Source organism: Trichoderma breve, chromosome 3 (genome assembly GCF_028502605.1).
Source record: "Trichoderma breve strain T069 chromosome 3, whole genome shotgun sequence".
In the NCBI taxonomy this organism is placed as follows: Eukaryota; Fungi; Ascomycota; class Sordariomycetes; order Hypocreales; family Hypocreaceae; genus Trichoderma; species Trichoderma breve.
Window position 1 is genome coordinate 5,379,672 of NC_079234.1, and position 22,239 is coordinate 5,401,910.

Consider the following 22,239-nt stretch of genomic DNA (forward strand, 5'->3'; position numbering starts at 1 on the left):
TAATGGAAACATGAGATGGGGGAGAAAGCTCCAATGTTACGGCTGGAAAAGAGGGTATCAGAGATAGATAGCAAACAAGTTAGCTATACTTTATGCTGCAACAGCATCTTGGCTATCTGATAATGGAGATGACAAGAGTTAATTCGTATGTACTGCAAATCGCGCAGGCTCTCATCACATGTGAATATGCTGATTTGGCCGTCCTCCCATGTGTACCTACCTGAGGCCACAAGTCATAGGCAGAGACGGAGGTTCTTCTAGTATACAGAGATTTTCTAGTAGCAAATTCTTGTGCAACTTGGGAAAAGTAGGTGCGTCCTGCTGAAGCGTCTACTGACTTCATTTCGCCACAACTTGAGGCGTGACACTGACACTTTGATGTCCACGCTGAAAAAAGGCGTGATCCAAGCAGTTTAGATATGACGGGGCCATACGCCCTCCGGTATCGTTATCGTGACTGAGGCTGAGAAGGACTTACAAGGTCATGGAAATGGGGACCTCGTGTATCTCTCAAATGAAGGAAGTGGCTGTGGCAGGTGACTATCTGGCAAGGGAGCGGGGACTGATGCCTCGAAGGCAGCCTTGCAAGTTGCAGGGAATTAAATGGCGAGCAAGTCATTTGCCGGCATGTGAGTGCGAGATACGTGGAGCTGTGTACAAATATGATCGAGACTTTAGTTTGTCTGTCAAACGCCATGCAGATGGCTGAGCCATGTGAAATACGAAACTTAATATCATCCCAAGCTTGGAGAGGTACAAAATCTGCCTACAAGAATGAGATGGTCATCTCAACCACAGCTGGGATGTTCTGATAGCTTTGCAGCCACCGGACTGACCTACCAAAGAAAGGCCTTTCCATTTCCATTAAGCACCATGAATTTTTAATCCTCCCATGACAGTGTAATAAGTCAGCTGGTCCGCGCACCGAGAGAGCACCAGACGCAAGGGACGGCAGGTACCTCTTACTTGCATGGAACTCCCCAAGCTGCCTTAATGGTAGCACCATACCTTAATTGCTTAGCACGCCCTAGCACCGCCCGGTAATCGAGCTGTGACTCAAAAGTACCTCTTACTTCTCATCTCCCGTGCCACTTCCCATCGGACAGGTACCGCTACCAGAGGGTGTCTCAGTGTCTCACCAGGTGCTGTAGCGGGTCCCAAGTGCAGTGACAAAGTGCTTCCCTTCTAGGCTCCCAGCCCAGTTTCTCACATCCTGGACATATTATTCACGGTAATATTAGGTATACGAGGAACAAGCATCGCCCAACCACCAAGCAGTCTTCAAACATCTGTGAATCCCCCTCGCCTGAGGATTATCAACAGCCAATATTCGGCGCCTCCGATCAGCGCTTCGGAGGACCATGGCGCACCGAAGCGAAAAGAGCCAATTGAAACGGCCTCGCGTACGTCCTCTGGCCGCCGACGCCCCGTCACTGCACCGGCAACTCTTCGTGATCCATTGGCATCGTTGCTAACCTCTCTCTCGCAGGGCTCGCTGCCGGAAGATGGTACAGACTCCAAGAAGCCCCGTAGGTCCGACCGCTTGGCCCACGCCGACCCGGACAAGACTCCCGTGTCGCGCGAGCATCAGCTGCCGTCGCCCGTCACAAACAATGCCACCGAGGGCTCGACAGAGCTTCCCAAGGAGCACACAGCGACTCCTCCCGTAGCCGTGGCCGACGAGCTCACTCCCAGGAAGGCTCCCGATAGCTTGGGCCAGAGCCAGGCGCTGTCGTCTCCGCCGCAGGACACGCAGCCGCTCAGCCAGTTCATCGACCGGCACCCGGCTTTCTCTGACGATGTTGTGGACGAGATCAAGGAAGGTGTTTGGGGTTATCTAGTCCCCTTGGACCCTAAATATGGCGACAAGCCTTTGGTGCTCAAAAAACGCGTCTCATGTCCCCTTCCTGATACCGTGGAAGCTGCCGCGGACGGCGCAGTGCAAGACAACAACGAGTCATCGGCCGTGAAGGAAGAAGAGGCATATGAGAAGACCAAAGTAAAGGGTGTTGCAGCTGGAGGGTATCTGATTGGACGTCACCCCGAGTGTGGTAAGATATACCTGATGAGACTGGTGCCTAGTTTTGATGTGGAGACCAGCCAATGCTAACGAATAGTTGGTAGACGTGGTTGTTAGCGAAGGAGTCGTTTCCAACCGACACTGCCTTATTTTCGCGGAAAACGTCGGGACAGATACCGTAGCAGTTGTAGAAGACGTGTCGAGCAATGGAACGTACGTCAACGAGGCTCTCGTCGGGCGCAACCAGCGTCGCGAACTAGAGGACCAAGATGAAATTGCCGTTCACGGCAAGGCAAGATTTGTCTTCAGATATCCCCAGAGCCGGCAAACGAGCGCGTTTTCACAACAGTACACGCTCATGGAAAAGCTCGGAAAGGGCCACTTTGCAGAGGTTTATCTGTGTGTAGAGAAATCAACCGGCAAGCGATATGCCGTCAAGATCTTCACCAAACATCCCGGCGCCAAGGAGGACAAGTCTAAGACCGAAGGCCTGCAGCAGGAGATTGGTGTTCTGATGGGCGTCAGCCATCCTAACGTTCTTTGCCTCAAAGATACCTTTACTGAGCGCGACCACGTTTACTTGGTCCTGGAGCTTGCTCCCGAAGGCGAGCTGTTTAACTACATTGTCAGGAAGCAGAAGCTCAGCGAAGACGAGTCGAGGAAACTGTTCCTACAACTCTTCCAAGGCATCAAATATCTGGTAAGGTTCCTATGCTTTTGTATATGCCTTCCTCGCCATCAAAGCGTGTTTCTAACGCCCTTCCTCTCCTAGCATGATCGCAATATTGTACACCGAGACATTAAGCCAGAGAATATCCTGCTTGTGGACCAAAACTTGCATGTGAAGCTGGCCGATTTCGGATTGGCAAAGATTATAGGAGAAGAATCATTCACAACGACGCTTTGCGGAACTCCCAGCTATGTCGCCCCGGAAATTCTGGCCGATACTAAGAATCGAAAGTACACCAAAGCCGTTGATATTTGGTCTCTCGGCGTTGTGCTGTACATTTGCCTCTGTGGTTTCCCGCCTTTCTCTGATGAGCTCTTCTCACGAGACTTTCCTTTCACACTCTCTCAGCAAATTAAGAGTGGCCGGTTTGACTATCCATCACCTTACTGGGACTCAGTCGGTGACCCAGCCCGTAAGTTTCCAGCTGTTCAAATAATAACATTTGCTTTAAGATTCCCCATCATATGCTAACTGGACTGCTCATAGTTGACTTGATCGATTGCATGCTAATCGTGGATCCGGAACGTCGCTACACCATCGACCAGTGCCTGAAACACCCATGGCTCACAGCCGGTGCACCAGCTGTAAATGACAGCACCGGAGGGCTCGTGGGTGGTATCGAGGGACTGGAAGTTAACCGCCGAGCCCCTGTTAGAGAGAGAACCCTACTGGCGACACTTAACTCTGTGTCGATTGCTGCTGAGATAGACGGCGGAAGCAAGGGAACTCCTATCAAGGTGTTTTCTAAGAACAAACACCGTACGGCAAATGCACCACATGAAGCCGGGCCGGCACACCAGCGAGCACCTGACGAGTTCATGGAAATGGGCGGCAAGGGAGACCAGCAGCTATTCGGCGATGACACCGGGAGCATCTATCCTGCCGGTGACATTGCTACGAAAAAGAAGGCAGCAGGTAAACCAAACGGCAAATAAACGAAGTGATGATCTTTTAGTTGGCAACAACGAGCTTTCTCTGCTCTGGCTGATTGTTTCAGTCAATCATCGGAGTCTTTGTGTGTACATATAGAATTGGCAAGTCGGTGTGGTCTTTGGTATGGGAGATTTGGTCCGGATCCCTTTTTTCTTTCCCTTTTCACTTTTTCCTTTGTTGCGATTGCTGTTTTTTCTACTTTAATGTTACGCTTGTCTTTCGTTCGTTGGGATATATGCGGACTGCATGACACGTTTGGGGGGCTTTAACGGAGACCAGCTGTCTCCTTTGGGCCTTGGGAAGGGTCCTATCTGGCCTCGTGAGCCAGGAAAAAAAGATTTGTGTTAGGGCAACAAGTAACTATAATAGCGATAACAAATAACAGCATCTTGCATCATATGGCCTTTGGGCTGGGACGTTGCATATACGACTACTGATGGATAATACATTTCAAACGTAAACGTGCGTCAATCCAGCGAATATAAGTAACTTGAAAATGCTATCCAATTTAAATAGATTGCGGAGATATAAATAGATTTAGGAGATACGGATGGAGATCAAACAAAAATTACTTTCCCATCTAGGATATGTATTCATCTTCCTTGTCAATTTGCAGTCCCGCTTATTTTGTCCACTGTTTCATACACATCTTGCCTTCACATTGTCAAGATGAAATTGCACGTGACACATCACATGGCCACCACTACTGCAGCGTCACCGCCCTCGCTTAGCTCCCACACTTTGAGAGCGGCAGAAAAATCGGCGGGGTGGGCATTGTCGGATTGAGATTGACCACAGAGAAAGGAGGGAGAAAAACGGCTGACCCCACCACAGGGCTATTCAGGCGCCGACCCTGTCAAAGACGCTCAACTTCACATTTTGCGGTTGTCCAGTGCCACGCCCACGCCTACGTCCACGCCCCCGCTCGCCCTCTCGTCCTCATTTGATCGCAGGATCCAAGGCCATCACCAAGCCGAGACGGGACGACGCGAGACGAAAACGAGAACCTCACGCGAGCGAACCGACAGTTGTATCCGGTGTTTGGACAGAGAAAGAAGGAAGAAAAAATAAGAGGCAAAATGCCGGGCGCCACGATCAACGGGCCGCAGCCCCAGCTGCTATTTGTCGATGGATCGTTCGAGGATCTTGCCCGGGAGATGGCTGAGTACCTCAAGTCTGAGGATGCCAAGCAGCTCCTGAGCGGCGACAAGGAGGTTCCCAAGGAGGAGGTTCTGTCAAAGCTGGTCGCGGCCTCGAGCGCCCTCAGCACCGTTCCCGAGAAGGAGTTCACTGCCGCCTCGAACCTGATGATCCACCTCGCCATGCAGTCTTCCGACCCCAAGAAGCTGCTGCCCACCCTCTGCGCCAACCTCTCCAAGCCTGTCATCAGCTCGCCCGTCCACGGCGCCGGCCTAGCGCTGAATGCGCTCGTCACCATTTTCAACCTCCTCGAGCCCAATGACCCCGTCCGCGCGCGAGTCTTCATGGAGATCCTCAAGTTCCTCAAGGCACACAGCTTGTTTGATGGCCTGCGGACTTACCTGGAGAAGCTGCCGGAGTGGATTGCGTCATGGGGAACCGATGCCGCCATGGAGAGGAAGATTTACGAGGACGTGGCTGATGTTGCCCTCGAGTCTGGAGAAGAAAAGTAAGAAAAGAAGAAAACCACATTGTTGCCCCAAATCACTATTGCGGAACACGGTATGCTGACGATGGTGTCCCTATTTAGCACTGCCTACGAGTTCATCCTTAAGGCTCTCCGGACCTTTGATGGCGAGGGTGTTGGCTCCGAAGATGCCCAGAAGCTGTCTCTCCGCGCCCTCAAGATGGCCATTGCCTCCAACACCCACTACCTTTTCCAGGACCTTCGCGCTATCCCCAGCGTGCAGGCCCTCAGCGACTCTCACCCCGTCTACTCCCAGCTTCTCGATATCTTTGCCGAGCAGGACCTTGAGGACTACAACGACTTCAACGACGAGCACAAGGGCTGGGTTGAGGAGCAGAAGCTGGACGGCGAGAAGCTGTACCGCAAGATGAGGCTCCTTACCTTTGCCAGCTTGGCTGCCGCTACCCCCAGCCGCGAGGTTGAGTATGCCAAGATCACCAAGGCGCTCCAGATTCCCTCGGAGGAGATTGAGACATGGGCCATTGATGTTATCCGAGCTGGTCTCGTAGAGGGCAAGCTGTCACAGCAGCGCCAGATGTTCCTTGTCCACAAGGTCACCTACCGTGTGTTCGGTCAGAAGCAGTACCAGGAGCTGGCCACCCGTGTCGACCACTGGCGATCAACCCTGCAGAACGTCCTCGGAGTTTTGCAGCAGGAGCAGGCCAACGCAAAGGCCGCCAAGGCGCGCGAGATCCAGGAGCTGGAGCGAAAGCTGGCCAACGCCAGCACCGGAGGCCAGGAGGGCGGACGACGAAGACAGCCACAGCGCGAGAGGACAGATAACGACGACTAAAGCGTTGGTGGAACAGAACTGAATCGAAGATAGGACAGCCAGAAATTTAAAGGAGAGGGCTACAACAGAGAAAAATCAAAGGATTGGGGGGGTTCTGGCATGGGAGGGAGATATTTGATCGTTTGTGTTAATAGTACATCGCTGGGAATCCGATATCACGAGCCGGAGGATATTGCGAATGGCGTAGCCGGTTTAGCATATGATGTTTTTGTTAGACTTTCCTAGTATTACGAGCCTAGGAGGGGGAAAAAAAGCTATCGGTACAATAGAATTCCGAAAGAGAAAAAAATACTTAAAACATGAAAAGAATCAGGTTGATTTTGGAGTTTGACGTAGGCTAGACTGTTCTACTGCCGGATAGATACCCAGCAATATCTGCCCCTTGTCAAAGTGGATTAATGTCGTTATATGAAGCAATATTGTATTTATATATGGAGTTGAGTTTACTATAACAAGACCCAGAGAGAAGATAGGTTTTGCGAGAGCCGGGTTAACAAAGAGCCGTGAAGAACTCTCACAACAGTATTTTAGCAATACTAAGAATGATTCATGATACTAGGCAGTTACTATGCAACATAGAACACAGCAAGATTTATGCTCAACTCAGCAAACAAATAAGACGAAGATGTATCAATAATCAGGAGTTGATGAAATGCCCATTTCCCCCTGAACGCATCACGTGACGTCGCGTCCTGCCATTTGGGGGGGGTAATTTGCCATGCCTCCAATCTGCTCATTGCATAGACTTCTGTAATTGTTTCTTGTTGGACATTATAATAAGGTACATATACAGGGTATCTTTACTTTTCAAAAGTCAATTGGCTTTTCTACTTCTCCTTTCTTCATTCCATTCTTTCTCTCTTTACAGCTCACCTTTGTTTCCCACTGAGACAACCTTTTACTTTTAGTTGATCACCTGGACTTTGCACGCTTCAACCTCTGGGACAACACGACAGCTGCTGGCATCAGCCCACCAAGACGAACCCTCCGGACTACTGTGCCTACCTAACGGATCGGACACCTGACACAACGATCAAAGGACCCCAAAAACGAACCAATGGCCTCCCCCATGTCGACCTCGTTGCGCCTCGCCAACCGCACTTTAGGCAAATCCGTCTCCACACGCGCAGCTTCCTGCTCGTCACCGCTTTACAAGTCTCGCGTCTTCCGTCAACAGCGCTTTTACTCCTCGCAAGAACCTCGCACCGGCGGATCGCAAATCAAGTTCTGGCCTTTTCTTGCGCTTATTGGATTGGGTACGGCGGGATATATTCAACTGGCAAACACTCGTGTCAAAAGTGAGTGATGGTAGTTCCATGAGCCACGGATCCGGACCTTTGTTTCTTGGTTGCTGACAATTGCTTTTTCTTTATTGCTACGTGAAGACATGCCTCCCGCGACCGAAGTTGCCGCGCCTGCTGCGCAGCTTTCCCAGACCACGCCCGTCTTTGATCCCGCTGATGTGACTGTTGTCTTCGTGCTCGGCGGCCCCGGTGCCGGAAAGGGCACGCAATGCGCCAGACTTGTTGCCGAGCAAGGCTTCACCCATCTCTCCGCCGGCGACCTCTTGCGCGAGGAGCAGAACCGACCCGGCTCCCAGTTTGGCCAATTGATCAAGGACTACATCAAGGACGGCCTCATCGTCCCTATGGAAGTGACCATCAAGCTGCTCGAGAACGCCATGACCGACGCCCTCCGCCAGAAGGGCACCACCAAGGGCCGCTTCCTCATCGACGGCTTCCCCCGCAAGATGGACCAGGCGCACAAGTTTGAGGAGGCCGTCTGCCCCGCCAAGCTCGTCCTGTTCTTCGACTGCCCCGAGAAGGTGATGGAGGAGCGCCTGCTGGAGCGTGGCAAGACGAGCGGCCGGACTGACGACAATGCCGAGAGCATTCGCAAGCGTTTCCGCACATTTGTCGAGACGAGCATGCCCGTTGTGAACTTTTACGAGGGCGAGGGCAAGGTCATCAAGGTTGATGCCACGCCTACTCCCGAGAACGTGTTTAAGACTACGAACAAGCTTCTTACAGAGAAGCTGGCTTCTTCTTAAGAGGGGCCAAGAATTCTTGACCAGGGGGTACAAGATGTGGAATGAGGGGGAGGGGGAGGGGGAGGGGCGGTTGCAGGGATGATGCGACGATGGGATTTATAGAATTGGTGTTTTTTGTTTGGGTTGGGAGAGGGATTAAAGACAGCGCACATCTTATGATAGACTGTGGGATGGGAGGGGAGCAAGGTAGAAAATGATTGGGATTCTTGTACTACAGCCGATCGACGGCATTTTATTATCATTATTATTATTACTGCCTTTACGGCTGGCTATAGACCTGGGGCTGATATCCACCTCGTCAAATATTATCATGTAGAGTATAAAATAGCACTTGTTATCATCGTGTATGTGCCAGCATTAGGGAGAGTATTTCTTCCTTTCTCCTCTTGTGTTTTGGGACGCCTACAGAAACTGAAGGTTGTATCGTCATGTGTTCATAATCTACGAACACAGAACACAGCAGACGGCAAAGCAAAGCCCTGGCAAGGCAGAATATCGCATTGAAAACCAGGCTCCCTTGCGATAAATGCACGCGAGCCATAAAGGATGTTCAGCTTTCGGCAGGCGGTCGAATCAAAACGGGGTTCGAAGCGCTTCCCCCAGCCTCGCTCTTTTGAGAAGAGGCGCACACACGAAACACATGATGGATCAGCCAACAAAATCCGGATCCTGTCGAGATAGCTGGATAACAGCTGTGTTAGTTAGGGTATCTTGAAGCATACATGTGTACTGCCAGGTATTGATGTTATGGATATGTAGGCAGAATGATGGGGCAGCGCTGTAGATGATGCTGTTAGGTTAGCCAGCGCAGGATAGTGCCGCCAGATCCCCCAGAGCTAGGGCATGGGAAGCTTTAAGTGGCCGCCCGGGGATCCAACGTCCATCCCGCTGTCAAAAACCGCCTAGTTCTCCATGCTCGAACTTTAGGTTAACACTTACTCCGTACTTCGTACATCATCTTCCATGACATTTCCCACGTGGAAAAGCAACGTTCTTATGGGTTTATGAGAGAAGCGTCCGTGCAAATTGCGGCACGGCCTCGTATTTTTGATCTAGCGACTGTCTTTTTGGCCTTTTTTGCTCCTTTTTTATTTCTTGGTGGTCGATTTTTTGGCGGCATCTCGAGTGCGCTGCAAGCTCACTTTGGATCTGGTTTTGGACGAGCTGTGTTCGGTTGACAGAGTATTGGGTTGGCATCAATCCTAATCAATCCTCAGAGCCTCTCGCGCTCCCATGGCGACGACGACACCTTCAAGCAATCGCTATCATAACGTCTATCCTTCGACACCGTCTTCCGAAAAGCGGAGGCTTAAGGGGCTTTGGCAACAGAACGAGTGGTGGTGTATGTTGTCTCTACTCTACTTCTTCTTCTCCTCTCTCTCCATGACCACACCGCTTCATCCAAATGCCATGATCACCTCTATCTTATATATTGCGTCTCACTTGAGACTTAACAACGAAAAATTGAAAGCGCTCAAGCAAGCTCACACATGACTCTCTACATCTAGGCAATTGTGACCCACGTGCAAAGGCCGTCCCGCGCGCCGTCACAGCAGACACTCCCAACTTGGGTAAATGGTTCTGGGCTTGCCCTCTTCGTGGTCCGCACGGGTGCGGTTTTTTTCTTTGGTTTGAAGAGGCGAAGCTGCGAGAAATTAGTCTTTTTGGTGACCGCTCGGGTGCTACCCCGTCGAAGCAGCCGTCCTTCACGCAGACCCGCCTCACAGACATTGGGTTCGAGATTCTGGGAAGAGACAGACGGCGGAGCGATCCCGGGAACTTGTTGACCGGAGAGATGGATGGCGAAGGAGAGGATGCGAAGCCTCCTCAGCGAGTGAGCTCGTCACAGCCAGAGGCGGAGACGGCATCAGACAAGGGCAAGGGCAAGGGCAAAGCAGTTGACACTGGCTCTGTTGGCTATGAGCCTCTTACTCCTGGCCCTAGCACTGGTGCCAAGCGCAAATATGATGTTTTTGCAGAAGACGACTTTGACGATCTGGGCTCGGATGAAGAGCGGCAGCTTGCCGACATGACGGATAAGAGCGTCGAGAAGTTTATCCGCTCGCAGGCCTACGACGACCTCAAGGCAGCTGATGGCCAAGATGACGTTGTCGCCTCTTCGTCACGGCCAGTCGCCCGCACTCTCTTTCCCCAGGCACAGAGCTCCAAGCGCTCCAAATCTGTGTCCTTTGAAGAGCCTGAGGCGTTCCCTCCTGCGCCGACCAAGAGCAAAGACGCTCAATCCTCGCCAACTAGCACGCAACAGACGACCCCTCCCAGCAGCATGGATGCTCCTCCTCCGACTGTCCCTTCGTCGGCAATGACGGCAACCCAGCTGAATGACGATGACGAGAGGGAGGACAGCGACGATATTACGGAGCAAGTCATGAATCTTCTCCAGACAGAATCCATAAAGCCGTCCGTCCTCGAGTCCGTTCGAAACATTCTCGCCACGTCTATGCGACGGACCAGGGGTATCGCCATGGGTAGAGACTCTGCTCGGGCAGCCCTCGACGAAAAGAAGATTAAGATTGTGAGGTTGCAGGAGCGCATTGCGGTGCTCGAGAATGAGAAGCAGTCCTTGAACGGCCAGATTACGAATATCAAGGCCAGTTTAATGAAGATGTACGAGGACAACTGATGTTGATCCTCTTGTTTTCCTTGGGGATTTCGGAGTTTCGGGTGTGTATTTGGGCTTTTTGTGTCAAATTACCACAATACCATGTCATGTCAGGTCTTTTCACGATATCAAGCGTTGAAAATGAGCAAATTCCTTTTTTTTATGCTTTCGAATGGGAAACAGTGTCTCCTTTCTATTTCGTGTTTTGAGGCCAAGAGTGTCCCAGTCTGTTATTTGCCCTGAATTTCGTTCCCTTACAACAGCATATGGTTTCTACGACTGCGATTTCAAGACTACAAGAGCTTGTTCCCTGCATGGCGTTTTCTTCCATATGGAGCGCAAGCCTGCCCAGGGCATGTAAGAAGAGCCGTCGGCATTAAGTGATAATATTTATCAGTATAAGTCAGTCAGTCGCGACGAGCCATAGTGAATTGAACCGTAGTCTTCCTCCAATACGCTTCCAACAACCAGTACTCCTTAACTCCATTTCCAACTGCCGCGCGTTGCAGCCTCACGATCCTGGTAAAGCTTATACCGCTCAGCGCAAGGGGTAGGAAGCAATCCTACTCGCCTAAGGCCATACCTGTACATGAAACTATCGAAGCCATTAAGCCCAAAGGAGGCTTTCTACTGTGGTGGATGGACACGGCCGGGGCGTCTCCCCTTCGGGAGAAGATGGGACGGGGATGCATATCTTAGCCAGTACAATGCTGGATTCGGCATACATACAATGCTCATTGCCACTCTGTTCCGCCTACGGAAGTAGTAGACAAATGCGAATTGCCACTCTCTTCCCGTCTACGGAAGTATATGAAACGCAGATCTGACTACTTGATGATGAACCAGATTCCGTGCCTGAGCAACAAAAAACAGAACAAGGCAAAGTCGAAGCAAATCAGCGCAGGGATCAAGGTTACATATTACATACATACATTACCGATAAACACGGCTTGACTGCTGCCTTATCCGAAACTGCAGAATGGCTAAAAAAAAGAGGCCTGGATGATTTTTTCGACAAAACCTCCATGGATGCCCATTGGGCTGCCACTGCCTCTGGCTCTTTGGCTCGGCAAACAACTCACACACACGCACACGCACACACACATACATGGAGTGGCGTCCCATTTCGACCAGGGTATTCTCACCGAGTCGGTGGATTGCCGACGCCCTACTGGCCCGGGCTTTGCCTTGGGCTTTTTGTTCTGGCCTCTTTGTCGCCTCAAGAGACCTGTCAGTTGTGACTTGTTGCCAGCCTTGGGGTTGCACGGAGATGAGTCTGGGCCACACCCGTTTTTCTTTTGTGCGTGCTGCTGTAGTGTAAGAGTACAAGCAGGGGAGTCGTACTGCTGCTAAAGATGGTGGTAGTAAGAGTTAGTACTCGTACTTCTCAGATGAGGTGTGAGAGTGTGTGAATGAATGAATTGTCAACGACAACGAGGTCTCAGACAAGGGGGCCATGTGAGGAGAGGCAAAATGCTTGGCGAGTGGCGGTTTCACGATGGGCACTCCGTATTATTTTCTTTCCTTTTTCCTTTCTTTTTCTTCCCAAACTTGCCTTTTCCCAATTCCTTCCCCCCTCATTTTTCCTTTTCCTTTTTTGTAAGTGTACAGGCATTTATGCTGTGGTCATGCGGCAACCGTTGCGAGGGTTAGTTAGTGTCTTAGTCCCGTTCCTCGTCAGCCCTTTGCTTTTTTTTTTCTCCCGCGCCCAAAAGCCTGACATCGACGCAGGCATTTTTGCAATGTATGTACGTTACGAGTAAATACCGGCGATTTCGGCATCGGGCCCGAAGATGCGGCCTGCCTGAAGCCAAGGGCCAAGGACTGGAGCGAGGGCCAATGAGCTGCATGTTCGGCTTCTTTGCCTGTATGTACATGTACGATATGTGCATGGAATGAGAGGCAGGGAAGAGGGAAGAGGACCAGCGGGAAAAGAAAGACAAAGACCCTTGTCAAGCGGGGGGCGGATTCAGCGCCTGGGATGCTGTAGGTGATAATTTGCAACGGCAGACTTGTAGGTAGTGCCCTCCATACTACTGTACCTTGTTAGTCGTCCGTCTGATAATCATCCATGTGGGAAAAAAGGCCACATCTAAAACGGCGGGACAGGCTCTCCGGGCCTCTCACTACCCCGTGTAAGGTAATTCAAGGGTTGTCGAGCAAACAGAAAGCAGCCCGTCATTCTTCGGGAACCCGCATGATCAGCGCCTGGCCGTCTGGGGGGGCTGAGAGGTGCTGGGTCGCGGGTTAATGAAACACGGGCTCTGCGTTTATTTGGTGGTGATCGACACTTTCGCCCTCCAGCGTGAGGACTTTTTGGGGGTGAGCCAATGGAGAAATGTGTCGAACATCTCCATCAACGCGCCCCAGATTTCATCACCGCTCTAACGTTAGCACAAAAAGGGTCCATGGCACGTGCTGGTTGCCCTGCAATTTTGACATGTCGTGCCGTCATTCTGGTTTACATGATGTTTTCTTGTCTTGTCTGATGAAAGACAAAAGACACGGCTGTAGGCGATTTTCTTGGTCTGGAACCCCTACCCAGTACGGAGTAGGACCACAAGAAAAAGGCGCAAAAAAACAAAAAAGAAACGAAAGCACACAACAGCAAAAAGCAAGCCCGCCATACAAAACGCGCGCTATTCCAGACCTGTCAGCGAATCCCCTTGTGGCATCCTGGCGGTTGACGTTACGGTAAAAAGGGTCCATTGGTGTCTTTTCCTCTCCGCCGCTATTGTTGCGGCACCTTTCACTTTGTACCTAGTAACTACCTGGCTTAGATGACGTCTGTGGCGGACCTCTCCACAAAAAACGGAGACAGCGCGACTCTGGTGCTCCGTAATCCGTATTCCGTACATTGTACTGGTACTGGTACTTGTACTTGGTTGCTCGAAGAATCAATGAGTGCTGTATCCGTACCTATTATTGTTTTGCGGATGTTTCATTTTGTGTTATTCTTTGGTTCTTTCATGTTTGGCGGGTTATCCGTCTCTGCATCTCTTGGCATCGGCGACGCATTTAGATGCAAGAATCCGGAAGTGTGCTTGAAAAGTTATTCTAGAAGAATATGAAGAAGGAAAACAGAAAGGAAATAAATGAAGACATGAAGATAAATAAAAAGAAAAAAAAGAAAGACGCAGGTACTAGTCAGTTAGGCACTGTTGTTGGAGGAACGACAATGGCTTTCTCTCAAGGAGGTACATGTAACATTGAGTACACTTGGGGAACTTCAGGTCGAAATAGACACTCAAACAGGCCTCCGGGTAGCTGTGATAAGCTGTTCCACATGCCTGATTCAAACCAGCACAGCTTCTCCTTCCCTGAAGATCGGAACAGTTGGGCACTAACTCACTAACAGGTACACAGCTAGGACTCGTGTTGGATGGCTGGCAACCACAGACTGAGTGGCTTGCACAAACATGTCCAGATAAAGGTACAGGCTCAGACTGCACAGTATGGAGTGCGGATGGGCAACGGAAGTGTTTCTGGCGGCCCGCGGCATGTTTAGGCAGCTGCAACACCCTCGGCCTTATTGAAAGACATCGGATCTCGATGGCCCCCCTATGAGGCCCAGCTCTGTTAGTCCGGTCACCTCCTCACGTCAGAAAAGGGTCGAGACGCTGCTTTGACGTTTGACGGCAAACGCTTCCAACGGCTGACAAGGCCCAAATACGAGCCTCGTGCCTCCGACGTCGAAGGAGCGGCAGAAAGGAAAGCTCGCGGGCATTAGAGCCGTGCCATGGCGTCTATGCTGGCACCTGATTAGCAGACGGGGTGGTTGGGCTGAAGCAAGGGAGAGATGGAGATGGGAAGCTCAATGCAAATCTCAGACCACGGCGCCAATGACACACACCGTCCATTTTGGCACTGGTCGCAGCTAATAGGATCTTATCCGACAGCTCTCTTGCTTGGGTTGCTGCGGTTCCCGGCGTTTTCTTTTTTCTTTTTTCTTCCTAATTTTTTTTTTCCTTTTCTTTCCCACCCGCTTTGTGAGTGGTCACCCATGCCGATGCAAGCGGCAGAATGGTCCGGGTGGCAAATTTGATAAGACCAGGAAAAGAAAAGGAATAGAAATGGGAAAGAAAGGAGAAGGAAAACGGATAAAGACAAGACGAGAACAGATGTCCAACTAATAATCTATTCACAGGAATAGTTACCAATGCACGGATGCCGGCCCATTATTAGCAAAGCAGTGCATGGGCTCGCTGCCGCCACGTTCAAGATTGACGCCAGAGCGGCTTTTTAATGGGGAGACCAGCCAGCTCGGTATTCTCACGGTTCGGTGAGAGGGTTTGAATCCTTCCTAGCTTCTTGGACCACTAGCAAAGGGCTTTTCTCCCTGTCTGGCTAGTCCATCTCGTAGTGTGCCGTCTTGACATGACCGCCTCAAGGAGCCATTGGGGAGCCATTGGGGACTTGGTTTCTCCTCTTTTGGCCGATCATGGCCTTGCATTTCTGCCCAGATCAGACCATGCTTTTTTGTCTCATCTGTGTAAATCCAGACCGGCCACTGGCTGCAAGGCCTGCACCCCATCGCATCCTCCTGACCTGCATCTGCTATTTCCCTTGCCTTCTTCCTCTTTTTCCCGCGGCTCGAAAGAAGGCGAAAGCGTGAAAGCGGTAGGGAAAGAAAAAAAAAGACGATCCACGTGCCGCTGAGGCCAAAGACCAGGATAGAAACCCCCCCAGCCTTGGAGGAGCATGGTTTGCTTGCCGTCTGCTCAAACGCCTACCAGTACCGACATGGTCCAGAACTTGTATCTGCTGTATATCCTTGCAGGCATATCCTTGACACAGAGCCTCCAAAAAGCCGGACTTACAAGTCCTTCGTACGAGCACATAGTAGCGGTGCCTGGGCGATTTCAAATCCGTGCAGGCGATGGGACATTTGTAAAGTAAAGGCACACACGAGTACATACATTGTAGCGGACTGTCTGATCCTGTCTGTACGAGCATGCAAGGGAACAAAAGGAAAAGCGCCCAAAAGCAGCCGCCCACAGCGCCACACAATCTCTCCGCGCAAGATGCCGCTAAAAGAGTACCAGCTGAGGTACCAGGTACTATTTGACCGGTACGAGGCTCAGAGGCTTTTAGTGCTGCTCATGTTCCCAGACTTAAAGGGCACTAACAAGCACACTGAGGCCGCAAGTCGCATTTTTTAGAGGGCCAAGCAGCCAAGGGAGTTGCACAGACCGGACGATCATCGTAATATTTCTAACTTCTGGTCTGTACTTTCTGAGACGGCGGTTGGTCAGTGTGCCTTGGGCCGGCGCAGGGACTTGCGAAGGGTTCAGATGTGCATTTGATTTGATGTTGTAGGAGTACCTGTACCTGTATGCTCCCCCGCCATCTTCTCTGTCTCTCCAGCTTTTGCCCTCTACGGAGTACACGACCACAACAGCCCAAGTCCTAGAACGACTCAGTTCAGCGGCTACCTGACCTTAGTACCGCAGCCCCCCAACCAGCACCGGAGCTAATTGTACCTGCTACTTCGACGGTACCTGCTGATGGAAATATACTCCTCCTCTTTTCCAACTGTCCCCCTGTCCGCCCAGATCTAGTCTTCTCCTCCCCATCTCTTCACCTCGAGACCATTTTGCACCGGGCGGTGGTGCAGTCCAAACACCTCTGGAATCCCTACGTTAGTATTTTTCTTCCAAAATTCAAACTCCCGCACCCCTTTGACGACTGTCTGTGTTGTTGCCCCCGTCGCCTCTGTGTGGTGCCCGCGACACGATCAATCAGACGGACGGGCAGAGTGTCCCTCTTGCGCTTGTTCTTGTCCCTGTCCCTGCTCTCTGTCCCCTGCTCTTCTTGCTCTTATTCCTGTTCCTGTTCCTGTTCTTCTCTCCTCGCTATCTTGTCGGATCCCGAGTCATCTCAGCTTCTGCAATCCTCTTCCTCGCCCTCGTTGCTTCGAATGACTCTGGCACGCCCTTGATTCATCGCTTACTCGACCGAGATCCCAGGTCCCGGCGCCTTTGACCTCGACTCGCCCGCCGAGCTGCCGCAGTTCCCCGCCGCCGAAGAACCAAAAAAAGCAGGGCCTCTTCTTCCTCGATTTTTATTTTCTACTCTTTATTTTATCTCGACGAATTTCTCTCTTACTCCCCATCTTTATTATCCTTGTCCCTCCCCGCCCGTCGCTTCGCAGCCTCCGCGATATTTCCTCTCTTCTCCCCTCTCTGGGGAACCCCCCAGCGCCCGGCATGATCGAAGATACGGCGGCACTCGCTGCGGCCGCAGAGCTCATCGCCTCGCTCGCCTGCGACCCTACCTCTACTTCCACGCCGATATCAGTAGGGCCCGGCTCTAGCATCAAGCTACCAGGCCGTGAGAACCCTGCAAAACGGACCCTGGAGATTGAGCTGGAGAAGCTCGCCCTTCGCATTTCTCAGTTAGAGAGCAGAGCGTCTGTCTCGGCCACGGCCGTCTTCCCGGAGACGCCCAACGAAGTCAACGACACACTATTCAACGATGAGGTTGAAAACGGCGCCTCCCCTGTGGCCTCCCAGCCAAGGTTGTCCCAGGCTCAACAGTCCCAGGCTCAACAAGGTAGCTTGGACAGTCCGATTTTTGTATCCCGCCAGCTGACCAAGGAAGCGCTGCAAGGACTGCGCGATCATGTTGACGACCAGTCCAAGCTCCTAGACAGTCAACGCCAGGAACTTGCTGGCGTCAACGCGCAGTTATTAGAACAGAAACAGCTCCAGGAGCGTGCCCTCCAGATGATCGAGCTGGAGCGGGTAGCCACGCTCGAACGAGAGCTGTGGAAGCATCAGAAAGCCAACGAGGCCTTCCAAAAGGCCCTCCGAGAGATTGGTGAGATTGTCACTGCCGTAGCCCGCGGTGACCTGACCATGAAGGTCCGCATGAACTCCGTCGAAATGGACCCCGAAATCACAACCTTCAAGCGCACCATCAATGCCATGATGGACCAGCTGCAGACCTTTGCCAGTGAAGTGTCTCGTGTCGCTCGCGAGGTCGGAACTGAGGGTCTACTTGGCGGCCAAGCCCGTATTGGTGGTGTTGACGGTGTATGGAAAGAGTTGACTGACAATGGTATGGCCCTAATTTGTTCTTCTGTTTTCACTCTTGTCCCCTGCTTCAGTCAAATTCCGGCTCCAGCAGTCGGCAATAATCGTAGTCAACAACAGCTGACAATTTTTGATAGTCAACGTAATGGCACAGAATCTCACGGATCAAGGTATGTATAGCGAGACTCGTTTTTTCTGCCCTCCTCCTGCTCCCCCTCCCCTTCTTTCCCCTATCTTATCTGCTCCTCAAACGATTTTTTGGGTCGAGTCAAATAGGACGTTTGAGTATCATGCATGCATGTGATGTATCTAACACTATGCCATCTAGTGCGAGAAATTGCCTCCGTCACAACAGCCGTCGCTCACGGCGACTTGACAAAGAAGATTGAACGACCAGCAAGAGGAGAAATCTTGCAGTTGCAGCAGACTATCAACACCATGGTGGATCAACTTCGAACATTTGCATCTGAAGTCACGCGCGTAGCAAGAGATGTCGGAACCGAGGGTATCTTAGGTGGCCAGGCTGATGTTGGCGGAGTCAAGGGCATGTGGAATGATCTGACTGTAAACGTCAATGCCATGGCAAACAACTTGACGACTCAGGTGCGAGATATTATTAAGGTCACTACAGCTGTCGCCAAGGGAGACCTCACACAGAAAGTCCAAGCCGAATGCAGAGGAGAAATGTTCAAGCTCAAGTCCACCATCAACTCCATGGTTGATCAGCTGCAGCAATTCGCTCGCGAAGTTACAAAGATTGCCAGAGAAGTCGGAACTGAAGGTCGTCTTGGTGGTCAAGCCACTGTTCATGACGTTGAGGGCACATGGAGAGATCTTACTGAAAACGTCAACGGCATGGCCATGAATTTGACGACACAAGTGCGAGAGATTGCCAAGGTTACCACGGCTGTCGCCAGGGGTGATCTTACCAAGAAGATTGGGGTCGAAGTCAAGGGAGAGATTTTGGAACTCAAGAACACTATCAACCAGATGGTGGACCGCCTGGGCACATTCGCCGTCGAAGTGAGCAAAGTGGCCCGAGAAGTCGGTACAGATGGTACGCTTGGTGGCCAGGCCCAGGTGGCCAATGTTGAGGGCAAGTGGAAGGATCTAACTGAAAATGTCAACACAATGGCGTCGAATCTCACTGTCCAGGTATGTCATGCTGCTACTTCCCTTGGAAGTTGTCATACTCCGATCGTTCTCCTGGACGACCGTAGGCTGTGTTCATATGCTAACTATGTCCTAGGTGCGAAGTATCTCTGCTGTCACACAGGCCATTGCCAACGGAGACATGAGTCAAACAATTGATGTGGAGGCAAATGGTGAGATACAAGTGCTGAAAGAGACCATCAACAACATGGTTTCCCGTTTGTCTAGCTTCTGTTACGAAGTGCAACGAGTTGCCAAGGATGTCGGTGTCGATGGCAAGATGGGAGCTCAAGCAGATGTAGCTGGGCTGAACGGACGATGGAAAGAAATCACTACTGATGTCAACACTATGGCCAGCAACTTGGTAAGCTACCACTCGTGCACTCGCAGTGCAGATTTCCCTTTGTCTAGAAAAGGTTCCAAGTACTGACGCATGTTTTAGACCACTCAAGTGCGTGCCTTCTCTGATATCACAAACTTGGCTACGGACGGCGACTTCACCAAGCTCGTCGACGTGGAGGCCTCGGGAGAAATGGACGAGCTCAAGAAGAAGATTAACCAGATGATATCAAATCTGAGAGACAGTATCCAGAGGAACACACAGGCCAGAGAGGCTGCCGAGTTAGCCAACAAGACCAAGTCCGAATTCCTCGCAAACATGTCCCACGAGATTCGAACTCCGATGAATGGTATTATTGGAATGACGCAGCTCACTCTGGATACCGACTTGACCCAGTACCAGCGAGAAATGCTAAACATTGTCAATGATCTTGCCAACAGCCTGTTGACCATCATTGACGACATCCTGGATTTGTCCAAGATTGAAGCTAGGAGAATGGTTATTGAAGAGATCCCGTATACGCTGCGAGGCACAGTCTTTAATGCGCTAAAGACTCTCGCAGTCAAGGCGAACGAGAAGTTCCTTGATCTTACCTATAAGGTAGACAGCTCCGTGCCTGACTACGTCATCGGAGATTCGTTCCGTCTGAGACAGATTATCCTGAACCTCGTGGGCAATGCCATCAAGTTTACCGAGCACGGCGAGGTCAGCTTAACCATTCAAGAACAAGAAGATAAGAGGCATGTCGGTCCTGGCGAATACGCCATTGAATTCATTGTGGAGGACACTGGAATTGGCATTGCTAAGGACAAGCTCAACCTCATCTTCGACACTTTCCAGCAGGCCGATGGTTCAATGACACGCAAGTTTGGTGGAACGGGTCTCGGCCTGTCCATTTCGAAGCGATTCGTCAACCTCATGGGCGGAGACCTCTGGGTTAACAGCGAGGTCGGCAAGGGAAGCGAATTCCACTTTACTTGCCGCGTGAAGCTCGCCGATGTGCACGCAGAAAGTGTTCAGCAGCAACTGAAGCCTTACCGCGGCCACCAGGTTCTCTTTGTCGACAAGTCGCAGTCAAACGCGGCCACACACATTGGAGAAATGTTGGAAGAGATCGGGCTACACCCCGTTGTCGTTAATTCCGAAAAGAGCTCGGCTCTTACTCGCCTTAAGGAGGGCGGCGCTTTGCCATATGACGCCATCATCGTTGACTCAATTGATACTGCTAGGAGATTGAGAGCGGTAGATGACTTTAAGTACCTCCCTATTGTCCTGCTCGCTCCCGTGGTTCACGTGAGCTTGAAGTCCTGCCTGGACCTCGGTATCACATCTTACATGACAATGCCATGCAAGCTGATTGACCTGAGCAACGGCATGATCCCCGCCCTGGAGAACAGAGCCACGCCATCTCTCGCGGATGTTACCAAGTCCTTTGAGATCCTCCTTGCTGAGGATAACACGGTCAACCAGAAACTGGCCGTGAAGATTCTTGAGAAATACCACCACGTTGTCACTGTTGTGGGCAACGGCTGGGAGGCTGTCGAGGCCGTGAAGCAGAAGAAGTTTGATGTGATTCTCATGGATGTTCAGATGCCCATCATGGTAAGTAGTAAACTTCGCGCAGAACCCATCTAATTGCTGCCATGAGCTAACTCTTTTCAAACAGGGAGGATTTGAGGCCACCGGCAAGATCCGTGAATACGAGCGTGGCATGGGAACACACAGAACTCCCATCATTGCTCTTACAGCCCACGCTATGATGGGTGATCGCGAAAAGTGTATCCAAGCCCAGATGGACGAGTACCTGTCCAAGCCCTTGCAGCAGAACCAGCTCATCCAAACCATTCTCAAGTGCGCCACTCTCGGAGGTGCGCTGCTAGAGAAGAACCGCGAGCGAGAACTGGCGCTGCAAGCGGAAGCCAAGGCGTCTGGACGCTTGGAGGGCGAAAGGGGCATGTTGCGCCCAAGCCTTGAGGGCAGATCGTTTACCACCAGGGAGCCCATGACCAAGAACAGGCCATCGCTCACCAAGGCGACTAGCAAAGCACTGGAAGAAGCGCGAAACGCAGCAGCAGCAAATGCTGGCCTAAGATTCAACGATGAGTATGGTGCCGATTTGATAGAGGAGCTGGATGACCTAGAAGAAGAGGATTCGTTTTCAAAAGCACGCGAAGAACTTGCTGATAGACGAAGCCTCTCAAGTTAAAGAGAGTATACGACCTTGCTTGGGACGGCATAGCCCAAGATGGGACGCTGCGCTTGGATTAGTCTGAGAGCACGTCTTATCAAGTCTCTTGACATGAATTTATGAGGACCATGTCGGATTCCCACTACTCTTTTTCTTGTTTGGCCATAATGTTCTTTCTTTTAGAGCATGACTGCTGTTTTTTGGGATTTTATCAATATGCTCTCCCCCCTCTTCAACCTACCTGGCGAATACGGTGTTGATATCATGTTGGACGAGAAAAAAAGACGCAACGGTCTTGTCCTGTTTATTTGGTTCAGTATTTTAACTTCCCTAATTTTCCTTTTGGCTCTCTGTCTTTGGTGTATTTTACCCTCTTGGTGTCTTTTATCTCGTCCCCGTCTCTTATATTTGTTTTCCTTTGCTCTATACTCGCATGGACGTTTTCCTTTCTTTCTCTTTTTCCCAGTATCGGATAAGGGGGTTTGCTGGCTGGCATATTGCAGTGGCAATAGTACGTAGGGTTCATTATGGAATTAACGTGGATGAAATGGCATAGCGAAAGAATCGGTCTTTCTCATCGTTTGGTGCGGAGGGATGGATGGGTGTGGATTTTCTTGGTTTTCTTTTTATTCTCCCTTCTTCCATTTTACTTTTAAAAATGCAAGCTGCGGGTCTGGACTCTTTTTCCAACAACAATCGTTGATGGCACG

At 51.1% G+C, this 22,239-nt stretch overlaps 5 protein-coding genes across 5 annotated transcripts; all 5 read left to right on the forward strand.

Annotated features, from left to right (window-relative positions):
* Positions 1–1,361: 1,361 nt before the first annotated feature.
* T069G_06031 (protein kinase domain-containing protein) lies at positions 1,362–3,685 on the forward strand (the record flags this gene model as incomplete). The annotated part of the gene is made up of 5 exons (XM_056173241.1): positions 1,362–1,403; positions 1,490–2,051; positions 2,125–2,720; positions 2,793–3,162; positions 3,237–3,685. 5 exons carry the CDS (start codon positions 1,362–1,364, stop codon positions 3,683–3,685), a joined length of 2,019 nt encoding a protein of 672 aa, XP_056030099.1.
* Positions 3,686–4,762: 1,077 nt separating this feature from the next.
* Positions 4,763–6,142, forward strand: T069G_06032 (PCI domain-containing protein; the record flags this gene model as incomplete). Its single annotated transcript, XM_056173242.1, has 2 exons — positions 4,763–5,331; positions 5,413–6,142. 2 exons carry the CDS (start codon positions 4,763–4,765, stop codon positions 6,140–6,142), a joined length of 1,299 nt encoding a protein of 432 aa, XP_056030100.1.
* Positions 6,143–7,199: 1,057 nt separating this feature from the next.
* T069G_06033 (adenylate kinase domain-containing protein) lies at positions 7,200–8,192 on the forward strand (the record flags this gene model as incomplete). Its single annotated transcript, XM_056173243.1, has 2 exons — positions 7,200–7,440; positions 7,528–8,192. The coding sequence occupies 2 exons, from the start codon at positions 7,200–7,202 to the stop codon at positions 8,190–8,192; spliced, it is 906 nt and encodes a 301-aa protein (XP_056030101.1).
* A 1,233-nt stretch (positions 8,193–9,425) lies between these two features.
* T069G_06034 (GRF zinc finger domain-containing protein) lies at positions 9,426–10,833 on the forward strand (the record flags this gene model as incomplete). Its single annotated transcript, XM_056173244.1, has 2 exons — positions 9,426–9,534; positions 9,701–10,833. The coding sequence occupies 2 exons, from the start codon at positions 9,426–9,428 to the stop codon at positions 10,831–10,833; spliced, it is 1,242 nt and encodes a 413-aa protein (XP_056030102.1).
* Positions 10,834–17,021: 6,188 nt separating this feature from the next.
* Positions 17,022–21,547, forward strand: T069G_06035 (histidine kinase-, DNA gyrase b-, and HSP90-like ATPase domain-containing protein; the record flags this gene model as incomplete). Its single annotated transcript, XM_056173245.1, has 7 exons — positions 17,022–17,874; positions 17,987–18,019; positions 18,178–18,452; positions 18,507–19,004; positions 19,099–19,365; positions 19,444–20,943; positions 21,008–21,547. 7 exons carry the CDS (start codon positions 17,022–17,024, stop codon positions 21,545–21,547), a joined length of 3,966 nt encoding a protein of 1,321 aa, XP_056030103.1.
* Between the last annotated feature and the right edge of the window lie 692 nt (positions 21,548–22,239).